This window comes from Filicampus tigris, chromosome 10 (genome assembly GCF_054856515.1).
Source record: "Filicampus tigris isolate MCC_2025a chromosome 10, RoL_Ftig_1.0, whole genome shotgun sequence".
Classification (NCBI taxonomy): Eukaryota; Metazoa; Chordata; class Actinopteri; order Syngnathiformes; family Syngnathidae; genus Filicampus; species Filicampus tigris.
In genome coordinates this window covers 13034161-13050623 of record NC_141226.1, presented here as the reverse complement: position 1 = coordinate 13050623, position 16463 = coordinate 13034161, and the positions used below count along the sequence as shown (strand labels likewise).

Here is a 16463-nt window from a genome sequence, read left to right as displayed (position 1 = left end):
ATCTGACCTTTATTCTCCTTACTTTTCATGCACTTATGCGCAACGTTGCTGACCGGAGATCAATTAGCTTGTTATAGAATGTTTAGTTACGTTTAGTGGTTAAGAAGTGCAGTCCACATGTTAGCATATCATGTTTCATGAAACATGAAAAGTTGGACATGATGAAGTGGTGAAGCCACAGATTTGTTTGCATTTTTGTTGTGATCTGCATTCTGCACTTTAGTTTGTGTGATTTATTACTGACTTTTATACTTACCGGTATGTTTACGCTGCCCTCCTCAGTGGTGGTGAATGCTTGATTGCCAGAAAAAAATACTTAGTAAGTTTGCAACTGTAATTGAAGTACATAAACCCTCTTATCAATTCATGCCTCATTTGCCTTTTATTTTATGAGCCTAACCTATAAGAAAGAAAATTACTAATTGTAATACAGATTAATTTATTGCTATTTTGTTGGAAAAAAAAAAGATCCCCCAAAGGACCTTGAAAACAATCTCATATTAAATCACAGTCGCAATGTTGGCGGGGGAGCCTTCACATGAAAAATTTCCACTGGTTTTACACAGTTGGTCATCTTGTTTATATGTGGTTTAGCCGCAAAACGATGCCACTCTTGCATGTGTTTTTCATCGGCAAGCAGCTCCCCTCTCCCATGGCTAGTCTCTGTCTGAAATAAAGGTCAAGGTGAGATGCAAACATTTCAGGTTATGTCAACAAAGGCAGTGGGTTTACAATCTCCACGGAACGAGACCCTGGCCTCACTCGCAGTCTTTGTTTACTCCCTTTTGCAACAACATCACGTTGCTCTTAGATATAAGCAGCCAGTTTGTGATCAAGGACATTTTTTATTTTTATTTTTTTATTTTTCGTAAACCTGCCAGGCTCACTAGACGTTGCACTTTGCTCACAGGTGGACACCATGAACTACGTGGGCCAGCTGGCCGGGCAGGTGCTGGTCACTGTCAAGGAGCTGTACAAGGGAATCAACCAGGCCACGCTGTCGGGATGCATCGACGTCGTGGTCGTCCGCCAACGTGACGGCACCTACCAGTGTTCGCCCTTCCACGTGCGCTTCGGCAAGCTCGGCGTGCTGCGCTCCAAAGAGAAAGTGGTGAGTTCCCTTGACGCTTAAAGAGATTTGCACAAGGTCTGACCTTGTGGAGCCGATTTATGATTTTCCTGTATTATGGCAAGCTTGATAACGTGCTCCAGCACCACACAACAATAAATACTCAAAACTCAAGACAATTTAGCGTTGCTTTATCTAGGAGACTTGGTTCAAATTTGGTTGCCATCCCACAAAACGTCTATGGATGAGTTTGCTTTTGAAGGATTCCTGGAAATGGCCAAAATGACCCTAACATGGATGCTTCAAACAAAATGTCGGACTTACCGGATCTTTTTGGTCTTGATATATTTTGTCATCGTAGCAGAGTGAAAATGGAAAAGTTGAAGAGACGCGCTAGAATGAGCCACTATGATAATGCATGGCCCCATGTTGCAAGGATCTCTGCACAATTCCTGGAAGCTGAAAACACCCCGGTTCTTGCATGGCCAGCATAGTCAGCGAACATGTCACCCATTGCGCATGTTTGGGACGCTTTGGATGGGCATTTATGACAGCATGTTGACATTCCTACCAATATCCTACCAGCAACTTTGCATAGTCATTGAAGCGGAGTGAACCAGCATTCCACAGGCCACAAGCAACAACCAGATCCCCACAATAAAGCAAAACTGCACATTTCAGAGTGGCCTTTTATTGAGGCCAGCCTAAGGCACACCTGTGCAATAATCATCCTGTCTAATCTTGATACCACATTTCACATTTTATTTATATATCACTTTTCATACATAAAAATGCAACTCAAAGTGCTGAAAAACATCCAAAGCAAAACACTAAAAAAAAAGAAGACAAAAAAAAAATGCCACACCTGTGAGGTGGGATGGATTATCTCAACAAAGAAACAATGCTCACTAACACATATTTAGACAGATTTGTGAACAATATTTGAGGGAAATGTCATTTTGTGTATGTAGAAAAAGTTTGAGATCTTTTAGTCCAGCTCACGAAAATGCGAACAAAAATGTTACATTTATCTTTTTGTTCAGTGTGTAACGATTCTATTTGAAGGCCATATCCCCCAGCATTACTGAAGACCCTGATAGTACTTGCTACCAGTAAAATTGAAGGGTCAACTTTGACCCTCACCCTCCCTCACCCACCGTGGCCCCCAATTCTATTTTGGTGCCATGTGTGCAGAGTAGCAACATAGAAAAAGGCGGAAAAATTCAACCTTTTGCAGTGTGTGCCACTTTAGAATTTTTTTAACGACTCACTCGTGCTAGTATTTTTCGTATTTCTTTCTTAGACTTGATGAACGGTCAGTGGGGGATCAGTGAAAGATTTGGATTTTCCCACAATCTCCCTAGAATGCTGATGGCCTTGTCGGAATGAATGAATGAATGAGCCGTTCCCATGGCAACAAGCACTAAAACTTGAATGCGTGGGCAGGAGAGGAAACTGCAACCAGCATCTTATCTTTTACTGCACCAAAATAGACAAAAAGACATGGGCGATTATAAAACATACTTACTCAACTTTGCACTAATAGGTATTTTTAGATGTTGCTCTCTTGAAGTATACACCATGGGCCTTCCTTACTATATTCAGCCCACTGTGGTGGAGCTGCCTCCAGCTGGCCGTTGAAGACGACTTCTGATGAATGTGAGCCGTCACCCTCTTGGCAGGGTTAAAGAGGGCGCTCATTTATTCTGGCTCATCAGTTAATTAGGCATTAAACTCGGCAGTCATCCCTTGCGTTGTGTAAATTCCCATTTAGGGCCCAGAGGGTGGGAAATTAAATCTTGTGACTGCCGAGCGAGCCCCATTTTCAATGCAGCACGCTGAGGTTGTGGTTCGCGCGTCTTTTTTGAGAGGGTCTGGCTTCAAATCCTGGTTTGCTCCCACTTTCCAAAAAGATGTTCGGTTCATTGAAGGCTCAAATTTGGCAAAATTAGTGCAAATGGCTGTTTGTCCATATGTGCCCTGTGATCGGCTGCTGACCGATCCAGGGTGTTCCCCGCCTCTCAACCCAAAGTCAGCTGGGATAGGCGCCAGCTCACCCGCAATTCCAATGACAAGCACTAAAGGAAAGCGTTGGATGGCTTCCAACTAAATCCAACTGACCCTCATTCAAGTCTGGCTTTCATCTTGCTCAATGGTATTGATATCTATCTTTGTTTTATTTTTTTCTTGTCCAGATTGACATTGAAGTGAACGGCGAGCCAGTGGAGTTGCAAATGAAACTCGGCGACAATGGCGAGGCTTTTTTCGTTCAGGAAACCGAGCAGCAGAATGTAAGTGTGACACAGTAGGATTATTTTTAAAAGTTATTACACCACTGTTGTGTCCTTTTTCCTCCAAGTTTGTGACATTCAGTCTCACCAGTGACAACCACCAACCTTCAGTCTGCAGCATGTCGCTACTGTCAATCATTTTTGGCTGCAAAAGCCTCACAATATATCTGCGCATATTATAGATTTGTTTACAAATAGTTTGGTCTCTGGAGTGCCTGCTCACTGATTAATTGGAAATAATACAGCTAAATTTGTGTTAGCTGCCTTTTTCCAGAAAATGTGTCTGTGAGTAAGCCATTCTCGTTTTTACCACAATAGAGATTTTTACATAATACCGCATCCACCCATGAGTTAACAGCGAGGCTGGGGGTACTGTATATCTGCCCTTTCATCGTCAGAAGCCAAGTAAAGCTGCACTGTTGTTCAATTCACAAATTAGCTTTAGCTTCTGATAAACAGCCCATACTCAAATATTTGGCAACGTTGATGAATTGGTGGCAGGGAGGTGTTTGTTTGGCAATGTCAGTTGTAATCGTGCACCGATGAAGCGACAACTTATTGATGATCAAATTAATAGTTAATTATTTTGATAATTGGTTACCGTAAATATTTTAATTTAAAGTGGTCCAAATCCTCAGAATTTCAGCCTTTAAACAGTAAATACTCTCAGATTTTCAGTCATCCATGAAAGCAGACTGATTATCTTTTTTTCAGGATATTTACATCGAAACATCTGCTTTTACTTTGGAACACAGTGATCAACATTTTTGCATTTTGAATCAATTTATGTTGGTGCATTTTCTGCACTTTTAATTTGAAATGATGTCTTGTTTTGGTACAAAGGGATGGGGAAAAATAGTATCAGAGTCGTCGGTTAATCGACAAATCAACAGATTAATCGATTGTCAAAATAATCATTAGTTGCAGCCCTAGTCAGTTGCAGTCTGCTAGCTTAAATGTGAAAAGTGTGATTTGCCAGCTCAGTGATGAAGTGCTGCCTCCATGAGTGAAAATACAATTTGTGCTTGTATAGTTTATGGGTGCTTGCTTTTTTTCTTCTCGCTCTTGGCTACAACTAGCCACCCGCAACCTCCTAGCTCTAAGTCGTCATGGCCACTGCTGTGCTTGGGTTTGAAGGGCTGTGGTGAGCAATGGCTCATAGGCACTCTCTTGATCTAGCAGTATTTTGATGAAAGCATGTCACAGACATGGAAAAAAAAAAAAAAAAAGAAAGCATAATATGTCTCCTTTTCAGTTTGTGCCTTCTCTGTCCTCCAGCAGATTGTCCCCGCCCACCTTGCCACATCCCCGATCCCGACAGAGAGCCACCTTTTCTGGATCTCAGAAGTGGAGCACCGGTCATCGAAAGACTTGGAAGACGACGACCCGGCCGACCAGGAAGACCCACCTGATCCGCCGGCGCCCGCCACCGTGTCTACGAAAAAGAAGAAAAAACGGAGGAAGAAGCACAAAGGAGACCCCCGCCGAGAAGAACTGACTCCCCCCATGTCGGTCACCCCCAGTGTTGCTGCTAACACACCCGCTGCTACGACCAACGAGGAAATGTTTGAGATGGACTTGAGCTCTGACGAGGATGTCTCGGTGCCTCACGTGTCCAGATCACCTTCGGTGTCCACAATACGAGATGTTGACCCCAGACTACCGGCGGCCAGACGTAGCTTGGATGGTTACGCACTGTCTGATGGCGACTGGGCAACAAATGACAGGTGGGTTTTTGGCCGTTTGTAACGATTTGTAATACAGAACGTAAATCGAAAGGTACGACTGTAACTACGGTTCTATGAATCCCAAATGACTGCCAGAGCATCCTGTCATTCGGAATGTTCGTGTTCATGCGAGACAATTCTGTAGGAAACGAACCTCTGGTGACATCTGAAACTTTTCCAGGGTCATCCAGGGGTCACAGGTGACTAATTCGGTATGCACACTCGAACAGCGCATGGGCGAAAGGGAGCATTCAGTGCTTTAAGAACTGTCTGCTTGCGCTGTATGCAGGGATGAAATGCCATAGTCTATCACTAACCTATACAAACACAGTTGTAAAGTCACAGGAGCAGTAAACATTTCAATGTAAAATGCTTTTAGGCTGCCAATAGAAAACAATCAAATAAAAAATGCAAACTGCAAAATGTGCAAACTAATTCTTAACCCCGAAACATGTTTTCCCACTTTGTAACAGTTATCAGATGACTTTATGAACTCCTAATTATACCATTTTGTCTTTGAACAATTAGTTGCACCTCAACTTCCAATGTTGACATCATAATCCCGTTTTAACATAGAAGTAACAATTCTCCGCTGTCCAATCAACGGGTAGCGGTGTGTGTAGCTCCACCCTTGCGCAGGTTTTGTACAAATAAGGCCTGGGAGTGAATAAATGGGAAGTATTTGAGGAAATACGGCACCCACGGCAAACTGCTCCTTATATATGTCTTTCTTTGTACCTTCAGCCATGGCTTATCTCAGGCCTTTTCACCAAAGAGTGACTCTGAACTGATGGTGAGACCCTCTGAGACTTTGCTACGAGCCGAGTCGCACATGCAGTGGACCTGGGGAGAGTTTCCGGAAACAGCCAAGGTAACAAATTAATCTTCAAAATGACATTTTCTTTGGATATTTAGTGTTGTTCCTCCCTCTCCTTGGATCGCCAATATGCAGGTGACCAAAAAAGACAAAGTGGAGCTACTTAAAACAGTGACCATCACCCCGTCGGAGAGCACCCATTTCCGCGTTATCCTCAGCTCCGAGGCCATGGAGGACTACGGCGAAACGGATGATGGCGACCATCCGACGTGTGCCATCATCAAACCCGAGCCGCGCACACTCACGAGCACCTCCACTACCACGTGTGAGAGTCTTGCCCCTCTCACGGGGTCCGTGGACATGCTGCCGTACAACGTGGTCACCTCTACCCCTGGCAACAGCCAGCAGAGCGACTCGCCCTCTAAGAAGAAAGGTAGGTTTGATTTCGCGTTCGGCATAAGAAGGGCTGGGCGATTAATTGATTACATTTCTCTGTTGATTTGACTTTATTGCTCAGGATTTTTTTTTCTTTACTGGCTTCATAGCACAAAGGGTGTCTTTGCCGACATACTGCTTGCTCTAACAACATGGCTGCCCACAGAGAGGAATTAATTGACAGACGCTTAGCCGTCCCTCTCTGCCTCCGCTGCAGCACTGACATCTACCAGTGTACTTGTGTACAAGTGTGATGTACTTCACTTTACTGTGCCCAAAAGCAAAATCAGTGTTGACATTTTGCTTGCTATAATGAGCGACCTTTCCAACCCCTCTTGCAGCTATTTTTAAAAGAGCAACTAGTGCCTTTAATTCCCGTGAAGGAACAGACAACATGAGTGCAATCATTTTTATGTTCGCATTGTTTTCCTACGACAAGAAAGGAGCCCCATGGAAGGCAATGTTGAGCTGAACATTGCCAAAAAAAAATGGTGCCTATTTAATGTTGCTCAATAGTGATGTACCAATATGTTGGAAACTTTTGATCCGAGGTATGTGCTTCCAAACTGCAAATATTTGGCCACGCTTGGAATACCTCACACCTACAACTCTGCGATAAAGACGACTGTGCGAGAACTGGGGGTTTTGTACTGTTTCTCTTCAACATCAGCAGTAGAAATACAGCCCAGCTGAGCCATGCAATTTGCAATTTAAATTGTAATTTAAATTTCATTTGCAATTTAAAATGTTGATTTTCATTACATAACTGTAATTGTTATGATGGAAATTTCATTCCAAGAGGCCACGCTGTTTTTCCTCATAATCAGTTAAAAAAAAAAAAACCATACTGGAAAAAAAAGATTTCAAAGCTAATTTAGTATCAGTCAGGAGCACTAGAGCAAATTCCAAATAATAAAATAATTGAATAATGCTGTTGTCATTTGCATTTACTATAAGCAAAGGGGAAAAATCGATTTCCCAATTTCTGGCAAATCAATCAAGGCCAAATCGCCCAGCCTTAGTCGTGAACTGGCGTCGAATTATTTTATTGAACGCAGGTGTCCCAAAGAGGAGCCATCATCAGGGTCCCGAGGACATCTACCTGGACGACCTAAATGCACTTGAGCCCGATGTAGCTGCCAGATACTTTCCCAAGAGGTTAGACTGCTGTCGATGTTAAAAAAAAAAAAGTAATAAGACATGATCTTACCTCCTCTTCTCTTGCTGCAGCGAGGCTGAGACAGCTGGCAAGCACTGGATGGAAACAGAAATTCGCTCAGGTTCGCAGTCGCCACAGTCGGTCGGCAGCGCTGCCGCTGACAGCGGCACCGAGTGTCTGTCGGATTCAGCCAGCGACCTCCCGGACGTCACACTGTCTCTGTGCGGAGGCCTGACGGAGAACGCAGAGATATCCAAAGGTAATTGAAGTGCACGTTAGCTGTAATTGCCCCTGGTTGTCATGGTAACAAAAGCCATTCTTGGGTTTTCGGACACCCAACATTAGATGGGTTGGGCTGAGCATGGCCCCCTCAAAACAGGCTGAGTTTAAGTTTAGTAAGGCTGTAAAGCAGTGAATTTAGTTGTAGTTCATTAACCAAAATGTTTTTAGACATATGTAATATCTATTTTTTGTTGTTGTTTTTGTTTTGTTAACAGTAAATCTATTAACCAGTTAGTTCATGACATAAATAAATAAAAACGTAGTATTGACTTCATGCAAACACAAAGTGTAGGTGTCGCCTAATAGCAAAGCACATTATGCTCAATACAGTATAAACATAATTATTGTTTCAAATTGCATAACTAATCCTTTGAAATTTCAATCACAATTTATCTGTTAACCATGTCGTCGCTTCCACAGATATGCTAATACCAATTGGGTACTTTTTTAATCTGAAAAAAATGCAAACGATGTCTTAAACAGCTGACAGCTTTTTAGAACCCCAGTAACGGTTCTCTTCTCTCTTCAGAAAAATTCATGGAGCACATCATCAGCTACCATGAATTTGCTGAAAATCCAGCAATTATAGATAACCCCAACCTTGTTGTTAAGATAGGAAACAGGTAAGCATTGTTTTTTTTTTTCAACACTGACATGAACACAATCGACTATAGCAGTAAATAACTGGTTCTCCACTCTTTTGGCGCTCAGATATTATAACTGGACTCTTGCCGCACCCTTGATTCTAAGTCTACAAGCATTTCAGAAGAATTTACCAAAGGTAATTAGTAGTTAAGACAGTGCTCACATTGTACTATTGCCGCTGGCACGAATTTGAAGACTGCCTCGTATGATTCAGGCTACAGAGGAGGCCTGGGTGAAGGAGAAGATGCCAAAGAAGTCAGGCCGCTGGTGGTTCTGGCGAAAACGTGCGGACAGTGCAATCAAGCAGGTTTGTGCGACGTTTGACAGTATTTTTTGTTATAGTATGAATATAGTAACATAGATTTGTTTCCATTTTATTTCAGTCTGAGACGAAGCTTGAAACCAAGGAACAGTCTCAGTCGGCGGAAGAAGGACCCGTCATGACACAGGAGAATCTCACCTTACTGTAATTGCCAGTCCCTTTAAACTAATCATATATTGTTTGCATTTTTTGCAGTAAATTGAATAAAGTAAATGTGTCTTTAAAGGACTAAAAGCACAGACTCGTCCAGTGACGAAGAGTGCAAGGAGGTGAGCGCTGCTTCGTGTCAGGATCGACACCATCTTCACGACAGTCAGCAGCATCACGCCTACAGAAAGTCTCTACGCCTCTCCTCTGATCAGATCGTGAGTACGGTTATAAATGGTGACGATAATACACTTTGTAAACAACGTGGTTTGAGGCTAGAAAGTACAAGGTACAAATAAGTGCCTGTTTGTAGTTCATTTGCCAGTTAGGAGCGCCATCTGCTGGCTGAATACTGCAGGTAGATTGATGGATGGATAGGTAGATTGACTTAAATAGATCAAGAAGTAGGTAGATTGAAAGTTGGGCAGATAGATTAGTAGATAGGTAGCCAGATTGATAGTTGGATACATTCATTGATAGGTGGATTGATATACTGTAACATACATTGATAAATTCATAGATAGACTGAGGGATACTGGATACTGCTGCTGTTGCTCAAAACAGTGTTGTGGTTCACCAGTCTTACAGAGAGTGGTAGATACAACATCGTATGGTCCACAGTACACCCTATACATGTACAGAAGGTATCTGAACTAGGCATGGGCGATTCATATAGTCAGATTTCTTTTTTTTAAACTGCCAGTTTTAAATCATCTGTTCTAAAAACTAAAGTAACTAGAGAATAGATCAATATTTTATTAATGTATTTAAGTTGTTTTAAAACAAAATGAAATAGATGAAAAAAGAAAAATATTTAAATAATCTTTACTTAATAATTCAATAAATGTAGAACAATATAAAAAAGTGTCTGGTTTACAATATATAGTGTCGGGCTGAACAGTTATGGAAAAGAATCTAGTTGCAATTTTTTCCCCCCTCAAAATTGTGATTGCGATTTAATTTGCTATTTTTGTTCAAGGTCCTTTTCTAATGTATTTCTAAACAAACAGTCTTTATTACAACAAACAATGTAATATCTATTTTGCATTATAGGATACTAAGATGAAGGCAAATGAAGCATTCATTAATATCAAAGACAGTTTATCTACAACAATTGCAGGTATAAATTTATTAAATACTTTGATGTGCAGTTTGGTAAGCGTTCACCATGACAACATAATTCTGCCACACGTGTGCTGTAAACCTAAGTATATACTATACTGCAAAATCAGTAAGACGCAAAGTGCAACTAAAGTGCATATTACAACAACAATACAAACAAATCTGTAGCTTTACCCCTTCCTACATATCACTTAAGATTCATGAAGCATGGTATGCAAACGTGGACTGCGCCTCTTAATCAACTCAACTCAATTAATAAATAAAAAAAACATACAATGTAATTACCCAGCCCTAATATGAACAAATTTTGACCTTGATTTAGTGTGGATTATTTTGCACGATTTTTGTGCTTTTGCTACTAGGCCAGTCTGAAACTGAAGGAAGGCCCCAATGACGTGACGTTCAGCATCACCACGCAGTACCAAGGCACGTGCCGCTGCGAGGGCACCATCTACCTGTGGAACTGGGACGACAAAGTCATCATCTCTGACATCGACGGAACCATCACCAAGTAGGCCCCACGATAAGACGCTGACACACGCTCCACATTAAACGTTCATCTGATTGTAGATTCTCAAATCACGTGTTACGATACCGTGTAGAAGTGTGCGATAGGTACTTAAATTTATATACCGATACAGTTTATTTTTATTTATCGAATACAGTATATATCCGCATTTAAATTTTAAATGTATAGCAATTTTCTGTGATATTTTCTCCATTTGTTTGTAACAGTACTGGGAATTTTACTAAAATTTCCCTGTCCGTTTATCGCCTTTCGCTTGGCAGCAGGGTTACTTTCCGCCATCCGTCTGTCCGCCATTTTGCTCTGCCGGACCAAATAGTAATTACCTATAGGCCGATCCCACTACGTGTTCTACCCTCCCCACCCGCTGTGGAGGAAAAGACAGTATAGCATTCCTTCAGTAGCAACGAGGGAAATCTACTGATAGATGGATTACATACATTTTCTTTCTGCTGAATCGGATGCAAGCATCTCCATGTTTTTTGATACTGTCTGTTCAACCAAAAAAATCCACAATATACTGCTACATTGTGAGATAAGACGTTTTGTATCGTACCTACGCTGCATAACATTATATGGCGCAACTCAATTATAATGTAATATGCCCACCTGCAAATGGTTTGTAATTGTATCTTCTCCACAAGCATCTGTTTAATTGAGAATGACATACAATGGCTAGAGCCCACTCATGATAAAATAAGACTTTTCATGTCCCAAGTTACCTTTTTAGATGACGGCAATTATATGCCGAGGTGTTATGATGCATTTTCTCGAATGAATTGTTCTAGACTTGTTTACCCCTCTCAAAATAGCACATAGTGTCTCATTCTAAAAGGATTTTTATTTTTGGATTCACTTTTTAATTAGCTTTAAGCTCACCTGCGGCACACCACTGATGTTGACTTCCATTTCCCACATAGCCTGCTCGGCAAGGACGCATAGGTGGCCCGCACATCAAACGAGTCAGATTGGCTGCGGCTTATTATCCGCCGTGACCCCGCAGGAGACTCGTGACATGTGGCTTCCATTAGCGTGGCACTCACAAGGCTCCATAATCAGCTCGTTTACATTTGAGATCCTCCAGCCTTTCCCACGCGCAGCTAATTTTACTTGAAGCAAGAACACTACGTTATGTTCTCATCTCTGATGGTCGCTTCACTTCACTTCTGTCGCTTCCAGGTCCGACGTGTTTGGACAGATCCTGCCGCAGCTTGGGAAGGACTGGACCCACCAGGGGATTGCCAAACTCTACCACTCAGTAGCTGAGTAAGTGCAGAATGACAATTGATGACAGAGGAAGAAGCTTCTGGGCTTCTTTCGCAGTTGTCACGCTGCAGGGTTTGTCTTTATTGTGGCCCAGCATTCACGAGGGTTCCTTAAACTGAGACATGCTTTGTTATGATTTTTAAAAAATATATACAATTTAGAGTTCCAGATGTCTTCATAAAATGTTTCTCACATTCCTCTGTCAACATAGACAGAGAAAGAATAACAGAACACTTGAAGGGGTCATATCGTAAAAAATACTTTTTTTTTTTTGCAGCTTTTAACCGTGTTAAAATGCTAGTTTCTCCCAAAAAACACAAAGTGGTGTTTTCCTCCATTCAGCCATTTCTGAGCATTTCTGCTCATTCCCCCTCTCGAAAGGCCGCACGCATCTCACTGAGCAGCGAAGGTTTGCAAGTGTGAGCCTACCTAGCGAATGTTGTTTTTCGTCAGGGCTCAGTGAAGACGACGAGCCGTTGACTGGGAGAGGCGGCCAAATGAATGACAGTGAGCTCGGAGTGGCGTGGGGCTGTTTAGGACAAATGGAAAAGCGGCACTAGCCTACCTAGTGAGAAGAACTGTTCATTACTGTTTTGTGTTTGGTGCGCGTAGCAACCAGCTTTAGGACGATGTCATCAAAGGGTTGCGGCAGCCACAAAGAGTCAGGGTTTTAGTCTTACTTCCGGGTTCGAAAAATCACCACCACAAATTGGTTCCCGGGCTTGAGTATGGACACTCCTGTTCTTTAATAATGAAGATAAATTGGAAAGAGTTAGTTTCACTTTCTGAATGCTCCAATATAAGGCAATCTAATTCATTGATAGCGGTTTGCAACGTCTTCTCTTTCTCCCCGTTGACAGGAACGGCTACAAGTTCCTGTACTGCTCAGCTCGCGCCATCGGCATGGCAGACATGACGAGGGGTTACCTGCAATGGGTCAACGACGGTGGCACCATCCTGCCCCGCGGGCCCCTCATGCTGTCCCCCAGCAGCCTCTTCTCGGCCTTCCACAGGTAACCCAAACACACACACACACACACACACACTAATCCTCTTGTCTAATGTATGAAATCACAAAGTGTCCCATCCTGTGTTCCAGTTTGTTTACTTGGACAAATAAGTGCTTTCCTCTCATAGACACCTCCTCTTTTCTTACCAGGGGGGAAAACAAGTATATCTCATTCCAACATTAATTGAGCATTTCAGCTCTGTTGCTAACCAAAGCAGAAGCACGTTCCAATTTACTCTGAAATATGGTTGCTTCCCAATGTTGTGTGCATCCAAGGTTGTGGTATTTTATCTGTGTGATTTCGTTCTAAACTCTGCTTTCACTTGACATAAATTGTAATATAACCCCTATCATTACCCACGCACAAAGGTTTGGAATTGCTTATAGATTCCACAAGATGGCCGCAAAGCACTTTCATTCTTTTAGACCAGGCGTTGGCAACCCGCAGTTCCGGAGCCACATGCGGTTCTGCGTGGCCTGCGACAATAAATAATGAAGTGTCCGACTGAAGTGTATATTATTTGTCTCAAAAAGGTGTATCATTTTCTATTAAGTTTTGGGCCACTTTCATATGTGGTCCTTAGATCGGATACCTAACCGATCTTTTGCAATGCGACCGCAGTCCGAACCGCCAGGTCGCATACATCCGACATTGACGTCAGGAGATCAAAATGTCCTCTGCGCAGACAGAGGGATCAGTGCTGACAGCGGGCAGATCAACTCTGGAGTTGTTTTGAGTAACAGTTTTGGCTTTAAATTTGACTTTAACCCCATTTGAAACATTAAGCATAAAGTGGACATTTATGGTGATAGTAATTCAGCCACGGCTCGATCGGCTCTTTTTTACCCGTGGTTATGACGTGACGACCCCTGTATTAGACAAAGCTTTGGCCTGACAAAAGCTCCTCCCTTCAGTTTAGCATAGGCGCCTACCACCAGATGGCGCCAAAGCAATATTTTTATGAGACATGACTGGAATCTTTCAGCAGAAAACAGATTCCCAAACAAATTGAATTTGTGAATTCCAAACCGCAAATATTTGGCATCCACTGTATTGTGCTAAAAATACGTGCCTTTCCTAACTTCATTTGAGTAAATGTATTATTTGCATAAATATGATGTTTGTCATGGTTTATTTTACAGATACTGACCATTTCAATTCTAAATAATCACAATAGTACATTTGATTTTACGACAGATCTCAAAGCTAACATTTAATAGCTTTACAAAATAAACGGAACAATAACGAACAAATGAATATTGAAAAACAGCCTCAAACAGTCATGAAAAGGTCACCTCTAAATAAATATGGTAGCCTGTGGCACCCTCATATGGTCTGGCTGAGAATACCACAGCCTCTGTCCCTAATTGTGAGGCCTCTAGGAAGAACAACATTTCCCTGCACTCAAGATTCACTCTTCTCTTCCATCAGTTGATGATAATAGAGTAAGCCTTATTTGCTAAGAGAGTTTTTAGGATTATTATGTGCCAGTACAAGTAAGTTTGGTGGTAACATCATTCAGATTTCGTTTTGCTCCCTATTGGCGCAATTGGGACATGCATCAATGAAGGGGGGAAAAAAAACGAGGAATTGGATATCTGTAGTATCGTAACAACAGGCTTAGTGCTTCTCATGTCTCATCATGGACTTTTGTGTATGTACAGTCCTCTCCAAAAGTATTGGCACGGCAAGGTCAATACCTTTATGTTCTACACTGAAGACATTTTGGTTTCAGATCAAAAGAAGAATATCAGATAGTAGTTCAGAATGCCAGCTTTATTTCACATCTAGATGTGTTAAACAACGTTTTTATTGAAGGCACCCACTTTTCAAGTGAGCAAAAGTATTGAAACAGACATTATTAGAATAACTTGAAGTTGCTGTATTTGGTGGTGTAAACTTTACTTGCAGTACTTGCATCAAGCCTGCGACCAGACTGTTGCATTCTTCATTTGAAATGCTTTTTCAGACCTTTACTGAAGCCTCTTTCAGTTGATGTTTGTTTAAAGAGCTTCCTCCTTTCAGTCGCCTCTTCAGGAGGTGAAATGCATGTTCTATTGGGTTAAGGTCCAATGATTACTTGGCCAGTTTGAGACCTTCCACCTTTTCCCCCTTGATGAAGCCCTTTATCGTGTTAGTAGTGTGTTTTGAGTCATTTTCTTGTTGCATGATGACACTTCTCCTGATTAGTTTGAATTCATTTTTCTGTAAATTGCCAGACAAAAGGATTTTGTAGACTTGCTGCCATCACAAGTTACATCCTCGATAATGAGCCCATTCCAGAAACAGCCATGCAAGTCCAAGCCATGGCATGACCTCCACCATGCTTCACAGATGAGTTTGTGTGTTTTATAAGCAGATACTTTCTTTCTCTTTGGCCTTTACACCACTTTGATAGAGGTTAAACTTGCTCAGTCCATAAAACTGATCTCTGTACTTTGCAAAATCCAATCTGGCCTTCCGATTGTGTGGTTTGCATCTTGTGGTGTGGCACATAATTCTTTCAAAGTTTTGCTCTTTATTGAAAGCGGATGGCTTCAAACCAAAGGTGCTTCGTCCCGGGTTGTTTAACACATCTAGATGTAAATGCCATAAAATAAAAGCTGTAATTCTGAACTTTTGTCTGATATTCATCTGTTGCTCTGAAATCCAAGTGTCTTCAGTATACCACAAAAACATAGAAATTGAACTTGCGCTTCCCAATACTTTTGGACGGGTACTGTAGACTGGACCCAATAAGATTTGGAGGACTGCTGCTGTTTTGACTTTTTTACACACAGGAAGCGCCAAAGCCCATTGGCATCCTCTGTTGACATTTGTCCCAAATGTACAGTGTTGCCCTAACCGGAGCTCTCTATTATAGAGCATTTTCATTTTAATTACACTGGATGGGAGCGGGCGTTGACCGCTGTATTTTCTGCTGCTATGTCGTTGTCGTCTCCGCTCGTAACCACAGCAACGTCCAAGGCCTCGCCTGCTACGTCTGTCATAATAGCCCTTCATTGTGTTTGTACTGGGCACGAGGAAATTCTTGCTACACGTCATGTCATGGTTGTCCAACGTGAGTGAGACTATAATCATCCCCGGCTTGCGTTTCTTCAGGGAGGTCATCGAGAAGAAACCCGAGATCTTCAAGATCGAATGCCTGACGGACATCAAGAACCTGTTCCAGCACAATAAGCAGCCGTTCCACGCCGCCTTTGGCAACCGAGCCAACGTGAGTTTTCACCAGAAATGACGCAAACAAACGACGCCTTGTGATGTAATGCAGTGAATATCTAAAGCCGCACCAACACAAGCAGATGACTGTGTCTCTCCCAAGAAAAAGTGACACGCTCGCTTAACGTCTAGTCCTGATGTGTCATCATAACACGCATTAGGCGGCAGATATCTGGAAACCTGTTGCTAATATGATGCTGCGTATTATACAATCCAGTATGAGCTCATTTCAAGTATGTTTATACTCTTAAATTGTGTGTTTATGAAAGTCCTTCGTGCCGTGAGCTGTTGGGATAAACGCACGTTGTTTACATCTTAAAGCGGAAGTCCACCCAGACATATTTTTTCCCAGAATATGTTCTATGCGGGCCGACTAGTTGAAATACGGCATTCTGATTAATATTGCGTTTGTGGAATATAAGTTAA

At 42.1% G+C, this 16463-nt stretch overlaps 1 protein-coding gene and 1 long non-coding RNA gene across 6 annotated transcripts in view; one reads left to right on the top strand and one right to left on the bottom strand.

Moving 5' to 3' along the window:
• Positions 1–16463, top strand: part of lpin2 (lipin 2) — a 28281-nt gene that overhangs the window by 7660 nt on the left and 4158 nt on the right. For 4 of the 5 annotated variants that reach the window (XM_086042537.1, XM_086042538.1, XM_086042539.1 and 1 more), the window contains exons 2-17: positions 911–1111; positions 3265–3360; positions 4639–5087; positions 5832–5958; positions 6040–6337; positions 7398–7497; positions 7570–7757; positions 8310–8403; positions 8492–8561; positions 8640–8732; positions 8809–8891; positions 8974–9112; positions 10379–10527; positions 11722–11808; positions 12669–12821; positions 15921–16035. In XM_086042537.1, the coding sequence (XP_085898663.1) occupies positions 920–1111; positions 3265–3360; positions 4639–5087; positions 5832–5958; positions 6040–6337; positions 7398–7497; positions 7570–7757; positions 8310–8403; positions 8492–8561; positions 8640–8732; positions 8809–8891; positions 8974–9112; positions 10379–10527; positions 11722–11808; positions 12669–12821; positions 15921–16035 (2433 nt within the window). In that variant the 5' untranslated portion in view covers positions 911–919. The remainder of the gene's footprint in view (positions 1–910; positions 1112–3264; positions 3361–4638; positions 5088–5831; positions 5959–6039; positions 6338–7397; positions 7498–7569; positions 7758–8309; positions 8404–8491; positions 8562–8639; positions 8733–8808; positions 8892–8973; positions 9113–10378; positions 10528–11721; positions 11809–12668; positions 12822–15920; positions 16036–16463) is intronic. The other variant, XM_086042536.1, reaches the window with a different exon arrangement.
• Positions 519–12387, bottom strand: LOC147140878 (uncharacterized). Its single transcript, XR_015088305.1, has 3 exons — positions 12238–12387; positions 7550–7729; positions 519–667 (listed from the first exon to the last, which is right to left on the bottom strand). It is a non-coding gene; the product is annotated as an uncharacterized LOC147140878 (long non-coding RNA).